Source organism: Phoca vitulina, unplaced genomic scaffold (genome assembly GCF_004348235.1).
Source record: "Phoca vitulina isolate PV1807 unplaced genomic scaffold, GSC_HSeal_1.0 scaffold1, whole genome shotgun sequence".
NCBI classification, from domain to species: domain Eukaryota; kingdom Metazoa; phylum Chordata; class Mammalia; order Carnivora; family Phocidae; genus Phoca; species Phoca vitulina.
Genome location: NW_022589704.1, coordinates 59,575,569 through 59,595,355, shown reverse-complemented (window position 1 = coordinate 59,595,355; position 19,787 = coordinate 59,575,569). Strand labels below are relative to the sequence as shown.

Sequence of the window (19,787 nt, the reverse complement as noted above, 5' to 3'; positions counted from 1 at the left end):
TGGTCCCTGAATAATTTTAAAGGCAGCTAATTTATAGTTGAAACTATTTTGATCAATGATCAGATAACAAAGATAAGCTTTGACTGCTTTTGAAATATTTAAACCTTATAAGGACATCATTTGCACAGTGTTTAAATAAATGCAAATTTTAAAGGCACTGAATTTAGGCTATCAGGTTTCCATGGTTACACCTTTCCAAGTTATTTTGTGTACTATGTAAATAGGTCTGTGAGTCACTGATAATTATTTGTTTTTTTGTTTGTTTGGTTAGTAATTCTGTGTTTAGCTGAATTTAATACAGTTCACATGGCTTGCTTTGGTTTATGTATATTTTGGTGTTTGTGATTGACAGTGATTGAGCATTTCTTATGGAGTGCTTGCCTTTTTTGTCATAAATGATGTATGTTGCTGGTGCTTGACATGTAAATAAGTTCTCCTGTATCATTGTTTAATAAACAGGAATTTTTATGCAAAGAAGACTTCTTGGTACATTTAAACAATAAGGTTTGGTGAGCTCTGGAATATCTCTATTAAATAGTTGCACACTGAAACAAATATATTTGTAATTCTTACAAACTAAGTTCCCGAGTTTACCAAGGACAGCGTAACTATGGATAAGCAAAATATGGACTGAACACAATTTAGTAGTAACAGAATAAAGATAGCATTCTCCTCTCTGTTTTAAAAGATTTTATTTATTTATTTTAAAGATTTTTTTTTTTTTTGGGCACCTGGGTGGCTCAGTTGGTTAGGCGACTGCCTTCGGCTCAGGTCATGATCCTGGAGTCCCGGGATCGAGTCCCGCATCGGGCTCCCTGCTCAGCGGGGAGTCTGCTTCTCCCTCTGACCCTCCTCCCTCTCATGCTCTCTGTCTCTCATTCTCTCTCAAATAAATAAATAAATAAATCTTAAAAAAAAAAAAAAATAAAAAAAAATAAAGATTTTTTTTTTTTTTTGAGAGAGAGGTGAGTGAGTGAGAAAGCAAGAGAGAGAGAGCACAAGCAGGGGGAAGGGCAGAGGGAGAGGGAGAAGCAGACTCCCTGAGGAGGAGGGAGGCCGACGTGGGGCTCGATCCATGAGATCATGACCTGAGCTGAAGGCAGACGCTTAACTGACTGAGCCACCCAGGCGCCCCTTATTTTTATTTTAGAGAGAGAGCATGCATGTGTGCATGTGCACAAATGGGGGGGAGGGGCAGAGGGGAAGAATCCCAAGCAGTCTCCCCACTGAGTGAGGAGACTGACTCAGGGCTGATCTCACAACCCTGAGATCATGACTTGAGCCAAGATCAAGAGTTGGCCACTTAACCTGACTGAACCACCCAGGCACCCCCTTTCTACTCTAATTCTTAAAATTGCTTGTGATACTGAGCTTTACAGGGAATCTTCACTGCTAAGTGGAATCTTTCTACAACATGATTTCTCCTATCTTACCTTTTGCACAGATATAAAAACTATTTCATGTACTAATGTGTTTGGAAGGATATGATTCTTGAGAAAAGCTGGGGTCTTTTATGCCTCTGAACGGAAGAAGAGATTTTCCTTAGACTTCACCGTTAGCCATCAGCATTCTGGCAAGGTCTCCCCAAGAACTCTGAGAAAAATGTCAAAATTAGGCTGTGCATAATTCATCCTACTGAGTTTGAGTCTTCTCTCAATACACTACAATCATGAGATGCTATCCAGTTTGTGAAGTATTAATACATCTGCAGTCTCATTTGATGGTCAGGGTGGTCCTGTGATGAAGGCAGGATAGGGCCAGTGTTTTGGATAGCATGGTTTTTAGGAAGCAGCTCGGACCCAACCTAGGATCTCATGAATGCTTTGTGAATTAGCCAAAGCCCATTTTGAAATTCAGGCTGGTTTCTACCTACTGATTAGTCCATTTTAGAGTGCCTTCCCTCCATCACACAACCAATGATCGTAATTACAGTTTATCAAGTGCTTACCCTGTGTCACTTCCCATACCTCATGTCATACAATTATCCTAGCAACCCTGTGAGGAAGGTATTATTATTCCTGTTAACAGATGAGGAAACTAAGGCTTGGAGTGTTTAACTAACTTGTCCAAGTGAACCAACTATTGTTCAGAGAAGGAAAACCAATTTAAGCAAGAACTCAAGTAAATATCCTATGGTGCATTCACAAGCCAAATATAAAATGTTTTAAGTGCCACACTATTTCCTTCTTTTTACCTACAAATTTGCTAAGTTTTATTTAGACATTTTAGGGTTGCTTTTCTTTTTGTAATACTCTACTAAGAGTATAGTTCAAGAAATGTTCAGTACACCTCACATTAGACAATAAACATGTTTCAAATATTATACACATCAAATATTTTAGTATTGTGGTTATATTGAAGACTTTGATCTAAAAATGAGATAATGAAAAAATAAATAAAAATGAGATGATGGATTTGTCATTCCACCAAGTGTGACTATTCTTGGTCTGCTAAAGTTTTCAAGTAATATTACATTTTCAGACATGAGAAGCAGCCTGTTTTATACAGATAGAGTATAGATGTTTTGTTAGGGGTGATGTAATAGTTTTGATTTTTTAAAAAGATTTTATTTACTTATCTGAGAGAGAGAGAGAAAGAGCGAGCGAGCTGGGGGAGGAGCAGAGGGAGAGGGAGAAGCAGGCTCCCTGCTGAGCAGACAGCCCAGACGGCGGGGCTCAATCCCAGGACCCCAGGATCATGACCTGAGCCAAAGGCAGATGCTTGACCAGCTGAGCCACCCAGGCACCCCAATTTTTAATCTTTAGTACAAAAATAATGATTTTATAGTTGAGCATCCATAAAAAAAAGACAAGGGTCAGTTTGTAAGTATTCCCCTTTTAAGCCCGTACCATTTTAATACATTGCACTTTTTGCATTAATGCCTGAAGCTATGGAGTGATTATTCACATGGTTAACTAAGTCCATACAGTTTAATTGAATATAAAATTTTTTGTGGCAACGTAACTACATCAGTCCAAAAAGCTACTTTTAGATAATTTGGAACTTTTTCTTTTACTACAGAGGCTACTGTTTATTTTCTCTTTATTTTTCTTGTGAAAATAACCCCTTGATGAGTGATCTTGGCTCCTATTGTCTTAAATCTATGTAATCTCAACTGCAGAAGGTTAGAAATATATTGTTTTCCTGGAGCTTTAGCTTCCTCACTTTGGGTTGTGATTACTGACCTCCCTACCTACCTTCCACTCCTATTACCTGGTTACAGAGCAGAAACAAAACTCCCACATGTGTCAAAATACCAATGGTAGAATTTATATTTAAATGTTTTCTTTTTATGTCATGCCTTTCACTTTGAATTGTACAGTGAAAACATTCTCAGAAAAATATTATGATGTAGCGCTGGTTTTTTGGGGGGTTTTTGGGTTTTTTTGTATTGATAGTGCAGCTTTGGTCAAAGCTCTGAGCTATTTTATACCAATTGTTTGCATAAATGACCTTACGTGATTCATTAAAGGAGAGAAAGAAGTACATCCAACAATGTAACTAGAGCATGTTGCATATAGAATTCAGGTGACACTGTTGTGGGATGAAGACTAAAATTACACTCTTTTCAAATGCTTTAATACAGAAATATTCATGTTAAAGCCATGCCTTTGATCACAAACCTTAAGTCCCACTGTCTTCTATTACAGGGTATTTTTATCCAAATAACTAATATTTTGAGTAGTGTTTTACATGACAGTAGTATTTATGAAGGATTTTTTTTAATTAAAGAAGGACTTTCTTACTATATCATTTTTTAAAAACTCATGATATTTATTTTTATATGAACTTTCTCTAAAGTTGTATTCCATGTATGATTTCTGTGAAATTGTTCTTTCTGATTCTTATTTATGTGCTTTAATATAAAATTTTTATGTTCCTCTTCTTTAGCCAAAGTGTGTGGTAACAGGAATGCTTCTTTTGAGAAATTTGGAAGGTTGAAGTTTGCCAGATGTTCTGTGCTAACCTAAAAGTGTGCATTCTCTGGGTATCAGGACTGTGTGGGTTTCTTTCCTGTTCCTTTGATGGAATGAACATTTGCTTTTGGTTCATTTTGGTGGTGGTGGTGTACTGCTACTCTAATCAGAGTTTGCCTTTTATTCTGTATTTAAACGATATCACGGCATCCAGAAAATCTGGCAAAGAAAATGATATTTTGATGACATTTTCCACAGGGCTCAACTAGAATGAATTATTACATTTTAACCACAGCCCTAATAAACAGCTCCTTTATTTCCCCTGGAAAGACACAATATTTCTTTGTCCAAGAAGTTGCCTGAGTATATGTATTGTTGAAGTGCTAAAAAGCTGCTTTTCTCTAAACTTTAGCTGGGAGACAATGGGATTTTCTAAGCATATACTATTGCAGTGTGACTCAATACTTTGTGATTATAAAAATGAATTTAGATTTAAATTGTGAAGTAAACATTTTTTACCCTAAATGGAGAAGTTTCACACAACAGCCCCATTTCCTTTTACACATCAGTCATTTCTGTGTAACTTCCATTTATCCATCAAATGATTTGCTTTCAGTTTTAGATTTTGAGTTCTTACTGTAATCTTTGACTCCCCTCCCCCACCTGTGGTGGGGCCAGCCTAAAGGAATTTTTTTCTAGGCCCACAAACATAAGTCTATTTTATTAACTAGGTTTTATTTATTGATACGTGTTTCTAGAGTAGGATGGGGTGTTTTTGTCTCCCAAGAAGAGGGGAATGCTTTTTGTTTAAATCACAGATCCCTGGGTGCTGGTAGTATACATTAATGGATAATCACATATTATCCGATTGGCTTTTGTAAAAAAGAAAAGGCAGTATTTTCCTAACCCCATTTCTGAGCTTGTCATTGTCATTATACTCTATCATTTGGTATTGCTAAATTTTTCAAAAGGAGGAGGGATGTAGCGTGGAGCCAACTTCCTGATGGAGCCTTGGGGAAGGTCATGTTTTGCTGTGACCTGGGCATCATTCTTGAATGTTGTTATTATTGGAAGAGGGTGCCCTCAGGCCACCGCCCTTCCTTTCCCCAGAAGTGCTCTAACCATGGCAGACTTTCCAGCTCATCTTCTCTAGAATCAGGACTCCCAGGCTTTGGTTTATGGCTTGATGACGAGTTCTGACATCCACAGGCTAGTATCGATGAAGACAACTGTCTCACCTTCATTTGACTACTTTGTTTTATTGGCAGTGGTGGCCTGATTCTATTTTAATTTGACTATGGTAAAATCTCATAGCAATTGCAAATTTAGAGCTTTAAGCAACTAGGACAAATGTTTATGTTACAGTATAAAGTGACTTGTGATTTTTTTTATTCACTTAAACTATTTTACACATTTCTTTTTTATTTCTGTGGAATCTTTGTTACTGTTTTAGCAGTCTTAGCTGTGAATAACTTCAATGACAACACTGTTGGATGTCAGGTAGAATCTTTCTTTCAGACAAGTGTTCATGCCAATATATTTTAGACTTGACTTTATACTTTATTTTGAGCATTAAGGAAAAGAATCTGTTTTCCAACACCTGCATAACTGTGCCTGTATCCTCTTTAGAAATGTTGTTTAATAAACACTGTTGCTTTATCGTCCAGAGGCTATTGCTAAATGCTGTTAATTAGGCAAGAAGAAAAAGAAAAAAAAAGTGTTTTTTACAGGTTTGTAAAACATCCACTCTTCTTCTTGTCGTGGTATCTTAGCTTGAAATCCAGGAAGCAATGGTGTATGGTGTCCATATCCATGATTTCCTGAATTGGAGAAAAAGTGTGGAAAGCATCTGGGGAAAAGGAGGCGCTTTACCAGCTTGTTTCCTGTAAGCTCAATTGGAAGACCTTGTCTGTGCAAATAGATTTCAAAATAGAGCCTGCCCTTTGACTGTCTCCATAATTACATGGCTCACTCTGTATTTTATTTGGCAGCCAGAGCAGTTAACCCCTGGAAGGAAGGGGCTGATGGCATGGCCAGCTTGGCTTCCCCGACATGTCCATGGGAATGAATAAACCACTGTTTGGAGAAGCCCATAGCTAAAAACACACCAGAACAGTCTTCAACTGAACTGAAACTTTTAAAAAACAAGTTTAATAATGTTTATTATGATTGGTTTAGAAACTTACTTTGTCCTTATTGTGTAAATTGTAGAGAGGTATTAATTGTTTTTAAAAAATTGGGGAGTTGGGGGAGTTCCTGTTGCTTTGATGTAATCAACATCTGTCAACAGAATGAATTTGCTTTTGTTTAGTTTCAAGGGCCCTTGTCCTTTAGCTTTGCCCAATCAGGATCTGCTGCAGCCTGGGGCATTCCCTGAGCTGATTTTCTTTTTTCTTCAACAAATGCACAGGTTATTTCTTGTGAAATGTGAGCTTCTCTTCTGCTTTATAGTCTCCTTGAAATGGGAAGGAACCCTCAATCTTTCTCATTTACTTTTAAAACAGGTACATCTGAGTACTAGATTATAAAAATCAATGAGAGTTATATCAAGTGATGCAGACTATTTAATTTTCCTTTCACAACATTTGTGCAAGTTATCAAACCTATCAAGTAGATAGTCAGTGTTTTAGGTCAAGAAATATAAGGCATGGATGCATTTGCAGTGTTCCCTTTTGGACTTGAAGCACACAGTGCTATAAAAGCCCGTGCTCCTACTCTAGGTAATTGGTTGGAGTTCATGAAGTGTGATCTTTCTGTGGCTCTAAATCAGCACCTCGAAAATGTATTTCTATGGTACAGTCCCTTTTGAGCCTACTGTAGGAAGCAATATTTCTAAACAGTTAAAAATATCTCAGTTTGCTATCACAAAGTGAGTTACTTTTTTTTTAAGTTAATGTGTAATTTAAGCAAATCATTTGGTTTGAAATTAAAATTATCAATGACTGTAAGAGCCATATTTGAAAATGAATTAGCAAAACATTGTTTTCTCTCTTAGTAATCATAAATCATTTAAATCTGGCACGCATTCCCCCCTTCATCCAAAATAATTGCCTCCATTTGTAAAATCAATTAGATGCTGATATGCTATAAATAATAGTTTTGTTACTAGACTTTGGCATTTGATCATTATGAAAAAATATATTCGGTCAGACATTTTACAGAGTATCTTTTAAATTACATATTATCTCTGGTTGACATTGTTAACTAATGTAAAGTAGTACAGGCTACTTTATTGTGTTGTTTTCTACCCAGATATTTAATACCTCTGAAATGTAACATAACCGAGGGTTGATGCCCTGCCACAGGGGGAAAGTGCTTCCCTGGAAACATACAATGAAAAATATAGGTGTTGGTAGCCCACACTTGAGTACAAATATACTTTGTTCAGCTTTACAACTGCTTAAAATAATAAGCATTTTAATTGTCTCTTTGAAAGTTCGTTCAGGCCTCTTCCTTAAAAATACTTGTTGGCCAAAAGAAAACTCACATTTTCAAGGATAAATCGGCTTAATTAAGGGTCATTAGTAGAGGTGCACAGAAAAACCCAGGGCTCAGTGGGTGAAATGGAAGTGTTTCATTATGTGGTATAGAATGCACGAGCAGATAACAATTAAAATGGACCCTGAGTAAGAGGCCAGTAAATATGGGCATGTTGCGTGCAGCAACCTTAGTTATTTAAAATGCATTCCTCCCTCCATCATACTTGAATTCTGTAATCCCACCTTTCAGACTTAATCTGTAAAGGGAAATAAAATGCAGTTTTTAGAAATTGATGTTATTCCCAAATATTTTCACATTTAAAACCATAACTTAGATTTCTACTGCAAATACAAATTTAAAATATGAAAAATGTGCTGCAGGATCCAGAGGACATATACCAATTTCAAAAGACATTCAGGCTGCACAGTGTGCTTCTCCATGGAGTGAAAGAAGCAGTTGCCTATAATTTTCGACACTCAGCTGAAACTAGACGCTGATAGAATTTTTGTGACACTGAAAATAATTCTTACTATTACCTTTGATAACAGTAAATATTCTCGTATTTATAACAAATAACGTATAGACGTACTGCCCAAGGAAACCCTATGTAGAGTTTCTGTTACATAATCGACAGTAACAACAGTCACTATGATCACTCTTTGAAGATCAAATTAGTCCAAAGCAGCTCCTTGCTGATCTGGGGCTCTCATCTCCTGAGGTTTCTGATGATTTTCAGCTTGTACCTCCTTAACTTCAGATTGGTCAGCTTGTCCCTGGCAATAGTTAGTACACACCTGAAACTTGTTTCCTGAAAATAGCTATAACAAAAGGGGGTCTGGGACGCCTGGCTGGCTCAGTCAGTGCAGCATGAGACTTGATCTTGGGGTTGTGAGTTCGAGCCCTATGTTGGGTGTAGAGATTACTGAAAAATAAAACCTTGGGGTGCCTGGGTGGCTCACTCAGTTAAGTGTCTGCCTTTGGCTCAGGTCATGATCCTGGAGTCCTAGGATCGAGCCCCGCATCGGGTTCCCTGCTCAGTGGGGAGTCTGCTTCTCCTTCTGCCCCTCACCCCGCTCATGCACTCTCTCTCTCTCAAATAAATAAATAAAATATTAAAAAAAAATTAAACCTTAAAAAAGGGGGTGTGTGCTGTGCATCCTGGGTAAATTGTGGTGGCCAGGAGACAGAGAGGCCAGTCTTATGACTAATGGAAGCCTGGCTGGTGTCCCTGCCTCTGATGATGGATGTCATGCATTAAATTAGCTGTAACATTGACTGCAGAAAGTTGAAAGTTAGATACAGTTGTGATATAGTATCAGCAGTGCTTTTATTTATTTAATCGAGATACAGTTGACATATAATATTTGGATTGTATCAGCTTTTGGTGTACAAAGCACTGCTTTTATAAAGAAAGGAAATAAAAGGAAACCCAACACACCTTTTCTAGAATGGTCTGTAGCAGTAACTGTAGTTTGGTTATCCTGTGACCCTGAATATAATGGGTACTGGAGAATTTAATTTTATCCACTCTGCATTTAGAAAATTTGGTAACTACTATTTATTAATTACGGTATGATAAACAAAATTGAAGATTTTGCCCCACCTCTTTTTTGCCACATTAATTGGAGGACCATTATCTTCTAAAGGCATGTATTTCTTAAGCCCATTTCTTCATTTCACCTGTGAAAACACTAGACTTTTTTCCTGGTTTGTAATGAATAGTTAGTGGAATAAACACGGTATGGTACCTTATTATCCTGTTACCTTGTGACAGCGTTTATAGGGTGTCTTTTATCAGATTGAAAGAAAAGATTTTGCTTCAAATAAAAAAGTATCATATGAAAGTGGAATTTCTGAGTACACTGCAGAACCGTAATTGTCAACAGATTGGATATATTCAGGCTGTGTTCCCAATGTTTAAGTCGTGTGTGGGTGTGCCCGCATCTTTTCAGCAGTGAGCCTATCATTTGGCAGGACAGGTACATTGGCAACACTGTTCATCCTTGAAGTGAATGTCTCAAAAGCCTCAACCAGATATCCAAGTAGAGGCCTGGTGACTTCATGCCTCAAGTTTAAGTACATAGAAAAGATTCCCCCTATAATGACTGTCTACTTGAACTTGATAATGCTGATAAAGATGATCTCTCTTTCATGTAATCAGCTGCATTGAAAAAAATCTTCGTGAGTCCTAAAATTGATCGGTGTCCGCATCATCCCATTGCCTGGGAGGTGGCATGACAGTCAGATGCTGCTGAACGAAGGCACAAATGTCAGGGCTAACAAAGGCCTCCCTCAAAGATGAGAAAATCCAACTCGCTCATTTTCCTAAGTCTTCTGTGTTAGTGGGCAGTGTCTGAAGTGCTCAGCATAGAGCTCGGCCACAGGAAGTGCTTAGCCAGTGTTCACTGTTACTGTTACTACTCGAGGTAACATAGTTAGCTCTTGGCAGGGCCAGGAGCAGAACCATGGTTTCAAGGTGCCATCCACTGCCTTTCGCTCTGGCCCGTTTTTCGTCATGCATATCACCATCTGATACAGTCTAATGGATTTGTTTTGCTTCTTGTCTGTGTCCCACCGTAGAATATAAGCTCCGTGAGAGCAGGGACTTTGTCATCTGGTTCACCCTGCATCCGGAGCATGGCATACAAAGGAGCTCAGTAAGTAGTTGCTGAGTAAAAGAATAAATAAATATAGAGGCCCGCAGGTAAACCTGTTGAAGAGTTGAGAAGGGAAAGGAAAAAAAATGAATGTTTATGGGGCACCTACTTTTTTTTTTTTTTTAAAGATTTTATTTATTTATTTGAGAGAGAGAATGAGATAGAGAGAGCATGAGAGGGTCAGAGGGAGAAGCAGACTCCCTGCCGAGCAGGGAGCCTGATGTGGGACTCGATTCCGGAACTCCAGGATCGTGACTTGAGCCGAAGGCAGTCGCTTAACCAACTGAGCCACCCAGGTGCCCTGGGGCACCTGCTTTTAAGATGGTTTACTTATGAATGTTATCTCAGCTCACAACAGTGGAGTGGTGAGGAAAACACTGCTGTTCCCATGTAATGGTGAAGAGCATGGGGCTCAGAAGCTGGGCAACTCAGATCTATGTGCCTTCAAAGCTCATGCTATCTTCACTACTACAGTACCTCCCAATTAGATCAGATCTACGAATTTTCATGAAAAGTTCCTTCATTCTAAATGTTGATCCTATGATGTTTATTTTTTTCATTTTTTTTTTAAACTTTCCTTTAGGGGTGCCTGGGTGGCTCAGTCGGTTGAGCAGCCAACTCTCAATTTTGGCTCAGGTCATGATCTCAAGGTCCTGGGATTGAGCCCCACATGGGCTCCGTGCTCAGGGGTGGAGGTGGGGGGAGTCTGCTTGAGGATTCTCTTTCTCTCTCTCCCTCTGCCCCTCCCCCCGCTCGTGTGCTTGCATGCTCTCTCTCTAAATAAATAAATCTTAAAGCACACACACACACACACACACACACACACATACAGACACAACCAACTTTCCTTTAAATCTAATCCCTGAGGCACCTAGGTGGCTCAGTCCATTGAGCATCCAACTCTTGGCTTTGGCTCAGGTCGTGATCTCATGGGTCATGGGATCGAGCCCCACGGCAGGCTCCCTGCTCAGCAGGGAGTCTGCTTGAAGATCTGCTCCTTCTGTCCCCCCCCCACTCTGTCTCTCTCTCAAATAAATAAATCTTAAAAAAAAACCAAAAACTAATCCCTGAAAAAACCACATTCTATAGGAAAGCATGCTATCTACTAGAGCCCCTGCACACTGTAGGAAGGCAGCTTGGAGTGGCAGGCACAGTCCTTGATTTGGTTTTATGGGATGTGGAGCCCAGGCCTTCCAGTGACCACCAGAGGTGTGAGTCTTAGTTCCTTATCCATAAAATAGTGACGTTAATAGCTGCCTGCCTACCAGACAGAGTTGGTAAGAGATAATGTATGTAAAGCACCTAGCTAGCACTGTGCTTCATCAAAGAAAGTGGCCGTTAAATGTTAACCACTATTATTGTTACTAATTCTATTAGTGTTATCCTTATTAATAGTAATCATAATGCATACTTTCCTCAGAAGGGAAATACTTGTGAGCTTGTGTCTTGTCTGTGGTCCTACCTGGGATGGAGTTGGGGAGCCTGGAGTCATAGATTTTTTTTTTAAGATTTTATTTATTAATTTGACAGAGACACAGTGAGAGAGGGAACACAAGCAGGGGGAGTGGGAGAGGGAGAAGCAGGCTTCCCGCTGAGGAGGGAGCCCGATGCGGGGCTCGATCCCAGGACCCCCGGGATCATGACCTGAGCTGAAGGCAGACGCTTAACGACTGAGCCACCCAGGCAGCCCCTGGAGTCATAGATTGATTCCGCCTAAGTCTTTGCTTTAGCTGGGACCCATGACCACAGACTGCCAACCAGCTTCTGTCAGCCACCTCACCGAAGCATGTGTTTGCTCAGCGAAGGGGGCTTGGCTTGAGAGAGTGGATGGATTACGTCAAACCCATCACCACTTTTGGAAAAATAACCTAGATGCTAGTAACTTTTAATAGTTTTGTGATGCCTTTTATGTTTTCTGGGTGTTTCCATGTGTGTCAGGTCATTTTTTCTCGTGTATGAGAAAAATAATATACTTTGTGGAGGCAACTTGACGTGCTTTCCCACAGCTTTGGCACTTACTGCATGTTCCTGGGGAAGTTACTTACCTTTGGGTGCCTCAATATCCTCAACTGTGGAATGCAGTAGAAAGTTCTCATTAAGATTAAGGAGCTAACGTATGTAAAGTGCCTAGGACAATAAGTGACACGTAGTAAGTGCTCAATATTAGAAGCTATAATGGAGTGCACGATTTCTTTATCATTAAAATCTTTTTAAGTGTTCTTGAAGGAACTATCATTTATTAGGCATCTACTGAATGCAAAGTGTTTTCACATACTTTCATCCTTTTTCACATATTCCAGTTAATTCTCACCTGAGCCTCAAGAAACTTGATCAGGGCCACACAGCTAACAAGTGGGGCTGAAGTGAACGTTCAGGCTTCTTCTGCTTTCCAGCCGTCTGCTTTTCCTAGGTTACTGCCATGCCCCATACACCAGTTGACAATCCTAGAGCTGGTGGTGGTGTCTTCAGGGAAACGTGCAAGCGTCAGGGAGTATGTACCTGCCTCTATCAAACAACTTTTGATTTTTAAAAGAAGTGATATTGCTGCATTTGTCTAGTATTTGGAATTGTTTAAAATAACACTGAAACACCTCTGTAAGTTTGATTCAACGCTATTACATTCAACTTTATGGAAGAACATAACCGAGTGAAACTTACGACCTTGAGTCACTGACCATGGGGGTTTGTTTGTGTCTGTGCCCGTTTTCAGTTCACTTGGAGATCTTGACTTTGGAGGCCAGTACTCACCTGCAATTCGTGTTTCTGTTATGTTTCACAGCTGAAATGTTACTCTAGGCCAGTAATTCTCAAACTTTCGTGGGCATCAATCTCCCCGAGGGCTTGTTACAGCACAGATTGCTGGCCTCATCCCAAAGTTTGAGTCAATAAATTGAGGGCACCCATAATTTGCATTTTTTCCCATGTGATGCTGACATGGTGGCCTGGGTATCACATTTTGAGAACCAGTGCTCTGGACCAGGAGTTGACAAACTTCTGTAAATGACCAGACAGTAAATATTCTAGGCTTTGTGGGTCGTACAGTCTCTGTCACAAATACTCAACTCTGCCGCTGTGGCTCGAAGGAGCCATAGAGCATCGTAAGTGAATGAGTGTGACTGTACTTACGGGCACTGAAATTTTAATTTCATATAATTTCACATGTTACAAAATACTATTTTTCTTATTTCTTTTTTGCCCATTTATAAATGTAAAAATCATTTTTAGGTTGCGGACTGTACAAAAACAGGCAGCAGGCCAGATTTGGCCTTTGGGCTGTAGTCTGCCGACCCCTGACATGCAATTGTGACATGCTGGGGAATTTTCAAGCTATTGTTTTAATTATAAAAGTAATGCATGCAGGTGGATGGTTTAAAAAATCTAACAGTGGGGCTCCTGGGTGGCTCAGTCATTAAGCGTCTGCCTTTGGCTCAGGTTATGATCCCGGGGTCCTGGGATCGAGCCCTGCGTCGGTCTCCCTGCTCAGCGGGGAGCCTGCTTCTCCCTCTCCCACTCCCCCTGCTTGTGTTCCCTCTCTCGCTATGTCTCTCTCTGTCAAATAAATAAATAAAATCTTTTAAAAAGTTAAAAAATAAAAAATCTAACAGTATAGAAGAAAATAAAATGAATCAGGAAGACTTCCTCTCCACCCCAGGCCTAATCACATGGCCCAGAAATAACCACTATTGATGAATATCAATTTTCAGAAATTTTATAGCGATTTACAAGCTTATATAAATGTATACATTCTTTCTTACATCAGTGGACTTTTTATACATATTGTTCAGCTTTTGTCTTTTCCCTAATAATGTATTATGGCCTGTTTACATATCAACACATAGAAATAAATGCTTTAGCTTATTCTCTAATAGCTTCATAGTTTTCTGTTGTGTAGATATACCATACTATATTTCACCAGTCCCCCACTGATGGACATTTGCATTATTCCCCATTTTTTTCTACCACAAAGTGAGGGTACGTCTTACATCCATTACTGCATAATATCTGCAAGGTAAGGTCCTAGGAGATGAGTTGCTGAGTCAAATGATATACGCATTTAAAATTTTGATAGCTATTTCTAAATTCCTGTTGTGGGCACTTTCGGACCCTACATTCATTTTGCTTCAGGGTCACACCCTACATTTCTGGTTTTTAGTCTTTATCTGACTTGAGCATTCATCATAGTGAATTTCGGTATAATGGCTCGCTGCACGTGAACTTAACACAGAGTAGTAATCCTATCAAGGGCAAAAAGTGCAGCTGGCCATTTGCCCATGGTTCTTGAAAGGAAAATGGCTTTAAAGAATATAAAGCCACCCAAGCAGTGCCCTGAATCTAGGGTCATCCTGGACATTGCTGGGGAAGGTACCACAGCAGAAATTGTTCTTTTCGCAGACCTGGTACTTAGCGGATGTTTCTATATGTTTGTTTCCCATCAGAGTGGAGTTTTCCATTGTCAAATATTTATGTAAACATAGTATTAGCCAATAAATGTGCTGTGCTATTATTGTACTAGAACTCAGGATATCACCGCTTTCCTTTCTATTTGGGGCTTTTCCTTTTTTAGCCAGTAAAGGATTAGGACAATGATTTAACAGACAACAATGCAACATCTTAAAATGTAGCACTGTGTTAGGTTTTTTGACTTAAAATATGCCCATTTCTGCTCATAGGTTGTCACAGAATTTTCTCTTCACCACTCAGTCATATCTACTTACACAAGCAGTCCAGCAGTCAACAAAGAAGAAATTTCTTTTTCTGGAGACAAAGAGAGATTTCCCACAGTGTAGTTTTGCCAGCTGCAGTTTCTTCAGCTCACCCAGTCCCTGAGGTACCGTACTGCCCTATTATCTGCTGCTTTTTCCAGCCAAGATGCAGCTTAACCGCAGAAGCGATCAAATGTCTTTGCACCTTTGATTTCTGAGCCATTTGAATCATGATTTTTCAACTTGGTTTGTGATCTAAAATCGTGATTTGAGAAGCTATAACATCCGCAGTTCTATAACATTATTATTTTTTTTTAAATAAAGCTCTGGGCTTACCGCTGCTTAGCTTATTTAGAATTAGTTTCTACCATGAAATTTTCTATATTAAATTTCTAACACAAAGGTAAAAGTACATGTCTACAGTTTCTTAACTTGTTTAGAGAAAAAAATTGACTATTAAACTGGGATCATTCAAGAGAGATTACTTGAAACTGGTACACTAGATGTTATTTCCTAAGCCTGCTTTCAGACTCTCCATAGTATTAATGCTGCTGTTTGGAACGCTCCTTTAGAGTAAGGAAATAAAACCTCTCGCCTCAGAGCGTTCTTGATTTTTTTCTCAGAGACTACAATTCTGTGGAAAGACAATCTATCCACGTTCCAAAATGCAAAATAAAGGAGGCATGGGGGTCATGTAGGAAGAACGAGAATAGCTGAAAGAAGTCTAGCTTTGTCACAGAAGTCACCTACCTTCTCCCTTTGAGGCATTTTTTTAACAGTAAACCCACATTAAGTATATTATACTCCCTGAAGGTGAGTGGCCCTTTTTGTGTGTGTGTGTGGAAAGGGGCCAATGAGACAGGCTACCAGAGCCCAGAGGGTGTTCCTGGTGTTTCCTTGGTGGCAAAGGAAAGGAAGTCTCCAGAGAGATGAATGTATTGTTTTAGAATGTCAGTGACAACCCAGGAGCCCCTCTGCCTGTGACTGTAACCTGGCCACGTCACAGAGCAGAGTGGAGACAGGAGCACGGTCTGGGGGGGAGACTGGGCGAGCTTTCGAGGGCACTGGTGGCAAAGCTGTAGGAGTAGATGCCTGCCCCGAGCTCAGCCGTGGCTACCCAAGCCCTGGCGTGCTCTGGATCAGAAGGGCCCATCTGAACACAAGAATAGGTGAAGGTCTTATAAGTGAAGGTGCGATGCGCTTCACAAAAAGCAGACCCCTAACCTCAGCCCTGCCAGAGTCACTGTGATGTCAGTTGAAGAGTCTTGTCTCCCTCAGCTTCCTGTCCCCAACTGCTGTGTACCCTTTCCTGGGTACGGCTCCACAATGCTTATGTGGCAGTTTCCATAAATAGATTGTAAAGAGCTGAGCACAACCTTGGGACTGAAAGAAGCACTGTGTGTAAAATAGTATTTATTTTCTGAATACTGCCCATAGGTTTAAGGAAGCAGTGGAGAATGTTCTACAAGGGTGATCAGAGTGGAATGTTTTGAGTTTGGGGCGTTTCTTTGTTTGTTTTTGACAAATGATGGAAATGTTCTAGGTATTTTTTTTATGTACTTAAAAAAAAGAAAGAAACAAAGACAAAGAAAAGAAAGCTGTTGGGTTTTGTTCTCTAGTCCCTTCTTAGTTTGGGTACAGTTGCCGAGTGCAAGAAAAGTGTATACGTAATAGGCTTCAGTGGACTTGAGAGTCAGCCTTTTACATATATTCATTCGGAGAGGGTGTTGTGAGCTATCCTTTGCATAAATTTTATCTTTGTGTTAAGAAGATGAAAGTGCTCTTAATTAGCCATTTGGCAATTTGGAAGCTTGGTGCTCTTTTTTCCATCAACGGCTAGAATGCTTCTTACAGGGTTGGGAGGAGGAAGAAAAGAAAACTACTGTTTGTTTTGACCAGAAGTCTACTTCAGACCAGTTTGACTCAAAGCACAGTAAGGTTAACAGACCATCCAGAGGCAGCACTAACAGGCAATGTTAAGTTCAAAAGGGCAGGGGAAGGAACTGGGGGCAGCCTGGAGGGTCTGTCGTGCTGGCTTCGGAGGTCGGGGCTCCGGCAGGAAGGGCAGAGCTCCATGAAGCAGGAGGCTGTGTCCGAAAAAATGATCCCATTGTCGTGTGCTGGGTTCTGATCTTCATTTTCAATCCTTTTTCCTCAAGCACATAAAGAAGCCAGACTATGTGACGACAGGCATTGTACCCGACTGGGGAGACAGCATAGAAGTGAAGAATGAAGATCAGATTCAAGGGCTTCGTCAGGCTTGTCAACTGGCGCGACATGTCCTCCTCCTGGCTGGGAAGAGTTTAAAGGTGGCGTCTCACCAAGCCTCAGAAGGACATACATCAGGGGCAACAAACCCTCCTCTTTTCCCTCTCTCCCTTTCACTCATCTTGTGTACACATCTAATTTGTTAAAAAATCAAGTCCAGCCTTGGGATGGGGGAAGGGGATTTCATTATTTTGTGTGTTTATTCTAGAGGTAACTTAAAATCCAAATTAAATTTTAAGTAGCAGGATTCTGGAGATACTTTGGGCCCAATCAGCCTATCCAACTTGATCAATGGCAGACAGCTTTGACTTCTGCCCCCTTATTCCTGCCTGTATTTTCTGCTTTTACTGCCCACATTATTTCTGGGTGCCTGAAGAGTTGTTCTCCCTTATCCTTTGTCTCCTTTTTCCTTGCATTAGCTCTGCAAAGCAAGATTAGAGCATATACACAAAGCTACGGGTAATATAGAAATGTAATTACGGACAACTACCTTACTACAAGATTTAGTTCTTCCAGAATAATCTGAAACACTCTGCTTTATAAGGATCATTAAAAAAAAAAAAAAAAAGTATGGGCCTGTAATTTCCAGAAGGTGGGCAGAATTTAGGAAGTGAGTCTCATTGGTGAAATCACTTAAGAGTTTCGTGTAATAAACTTGTTATAGCAACGTAACTAAGCATAATGTGAATATCAAATAATGCAAAGAAAAATATTGAAGAAATAGGTAATTTTTAATAAAAGATTTTGTTTTAGAATTTTATCTATGACTTATGAGTTTATGGCGGTATCTTCGTGTACTCATAAAACTCAATTTTAGGGGGGTTTTTTTGTTTTTTTTTTTTTTAGTTTGAGAGCAATTGGATGCCTTCTAATAAGAGAGAAATATTTTTTAAAAACACAATGGATTTACTTAGGCATGAAAGAAAGCAAGATTCGTGAAAACCAAATTTCTACAATATGTATCAGACTGAGTTTTTAAAATAATGATCCATAATCTTCCCATCATTGCTGCAAAACCCATGCAAGGTTTCACTGAGATAAAAAGGTGTGGGTCGACCTACTTTTTCAAGCTTTGTCATCTAAACTGAAGCTACTTTTGAGAATTTATTTATATGCTTCAGCTAGCCTGAGGCACTAACCCTTGAGGAAGAGGAAGGAATTGCTTAGGAACATATTTGTGAAGTGTTCAGGCTCAAAAGGAATCATGTCATTTAATGACTCACAGATAATTTAAGGGATCTTAGGGCTTACAACTTCCATTTCCTCACAGCCCATAACACCATCGTATACCCAAATGACTGTCAAAAAGGCACAACTTAAATATTTCCGGTTAATTGCCATTAATCAAAATGTTCTATCACAAGTTTATCACAGTAACTGTACAGTCTCATCTGAGAGTGCTGTAGCTATAGACACGGTCAGCGAGGGCAGGAAATGTCTTCAACTGTTGCTGCACAATTTCTTTATTTAATATTTTAGGTTGACATGACAACTGAAGAGATAGATGCTCTTGTCCATCAGGAAATCATCAGTCATGATGCTTATCCCTCACCTCTAGGCTATGGAGGTTTCCCAAAATCTGTTTGTACCTCTGTAAACAACGTGCTCTGTCATGGTATTCCTGACAGGTATTTATTGCTTAATAACATATTGTTCCTTTGGAAACTAAAACATGAGACTGAGATCTGTCACACATGTTGAAAGACACTAGCTTAATTGAAACCCACCTGCAAACTTGTGAAGCTGATTAGGGTAAAACAAAAATTTTGAAGTATTTTGCTTCTAGGTGGACATAATTTAGTGTTTGTTAAAGGAGTGTGTCATCCAAAAAGGTCATTGTTCCTTAAATATTTCTTCTACCTTCTTAGATTTTAACCATATAAATGGTAAAAATCCAAATGTAGGCAAATACAGGTTATCAACTATTGTTTCAGCTCTTTGCAAAATTAAGGTAACTGATAAGTACATTTTTTAAAGAATTTTTAAAAGATTTTTAAACAATGGCAATATGTTCATATTCTGTATTTCTTGTAAAATTGGATGTGACTGACGTAACTTAAAGACTAGATACAGTTTCTCCATTTATTCCTCTTCTACTCCGAATTATCATTGCAATTCACTGGGCTTGTGATAGTCTTAGGTATTTATTTTTACATTCCTCTTATTGAGATCTGTCTATCACCATTTTTATTCTGTTTACATTTCAGCCGACCTCTTCAAGATGGAGATATTATCAACATTGATGTCACGGTGAGTAAATAATATAAAAAATAGTCTGATCAACTTGAGAATTGCTGGTAGCACCAGGAAGAATTGTGGCTTGAAAATGCGAGCCGCACCAAGGGAAGTGCTGTTTACTTCTAGACCCAGACGCAAGCAGCTGGTTTCCTTTTTTGTCTTTAACTCCGTGTTTATTCCAAGTAAACCCAGGCCTGACTTGAATTTAGGGCTGGAATCAGATGCACTGAGATCAATGTTGGCCTAAGTGAAATGTCAACCCAATCCTGCTATGTGTCATGTTTTTGAGAAGGTGTAATTGTTATTGATCCACTGTGTAGTTAATGCAGAGCCACCACAGCACTGGGCAGCTGCTGAAGCTGGATATGTATGAGATGAGCTAACGCGAAGAAAGCCAGCATTTTTCCTTCACTCTGCCAAGATTGATCTTCCTCTTCCTGCTGATTTTGAGTGGGGCCTGTCATTATCTTACTCTGTCATTAGGGGCTACATTGGCCTGTGTGTCAGTCTATTTGGACAGCAAC

General features: G+C 39.5%; 1 protein-coding gene across 4 annotated transcripts in view; it reads left to right on the top strand.

Moving 5' to 3' along the window:
* METAP1D (methionyl aminopeptidase type 1D, mitochondrial) overlaps nucleotides 1–19,787 on the top strand; it is an 85,737-nt gene that overhangs the window by 53,306 nt on the left and 12,644 nt on the right. For 3 of the 4 annotated variants that reach the window (XM_032408113.1, XM_032408122.1, XM_032408129.1), the window contains 4 exons: nucleotides 14,725–14,882; nucleotides 16,917–17,066; nucleotides 18,505–18,653; nucleotides 19,233–19,275. In XM_032408113.1, coding sequence (XP_032264004.1) covers nucleotides 14,725–14,882; nucleotides 16,917–17,066; nucleotides 18,505–18,653; nucleotides 19,233–19,275 — 500 coding nt within the window. The remainder of the gene's footprint in view (nucleotides 1–14,724; nucleotides 14,883–16,916; nucleotides 17,067–18,504; nucleotides 18,654–19,232; nucleotides 19,276–19,787) is intronic. The other variant, XM_032408137.1, reaches the window with a different exon arrangement.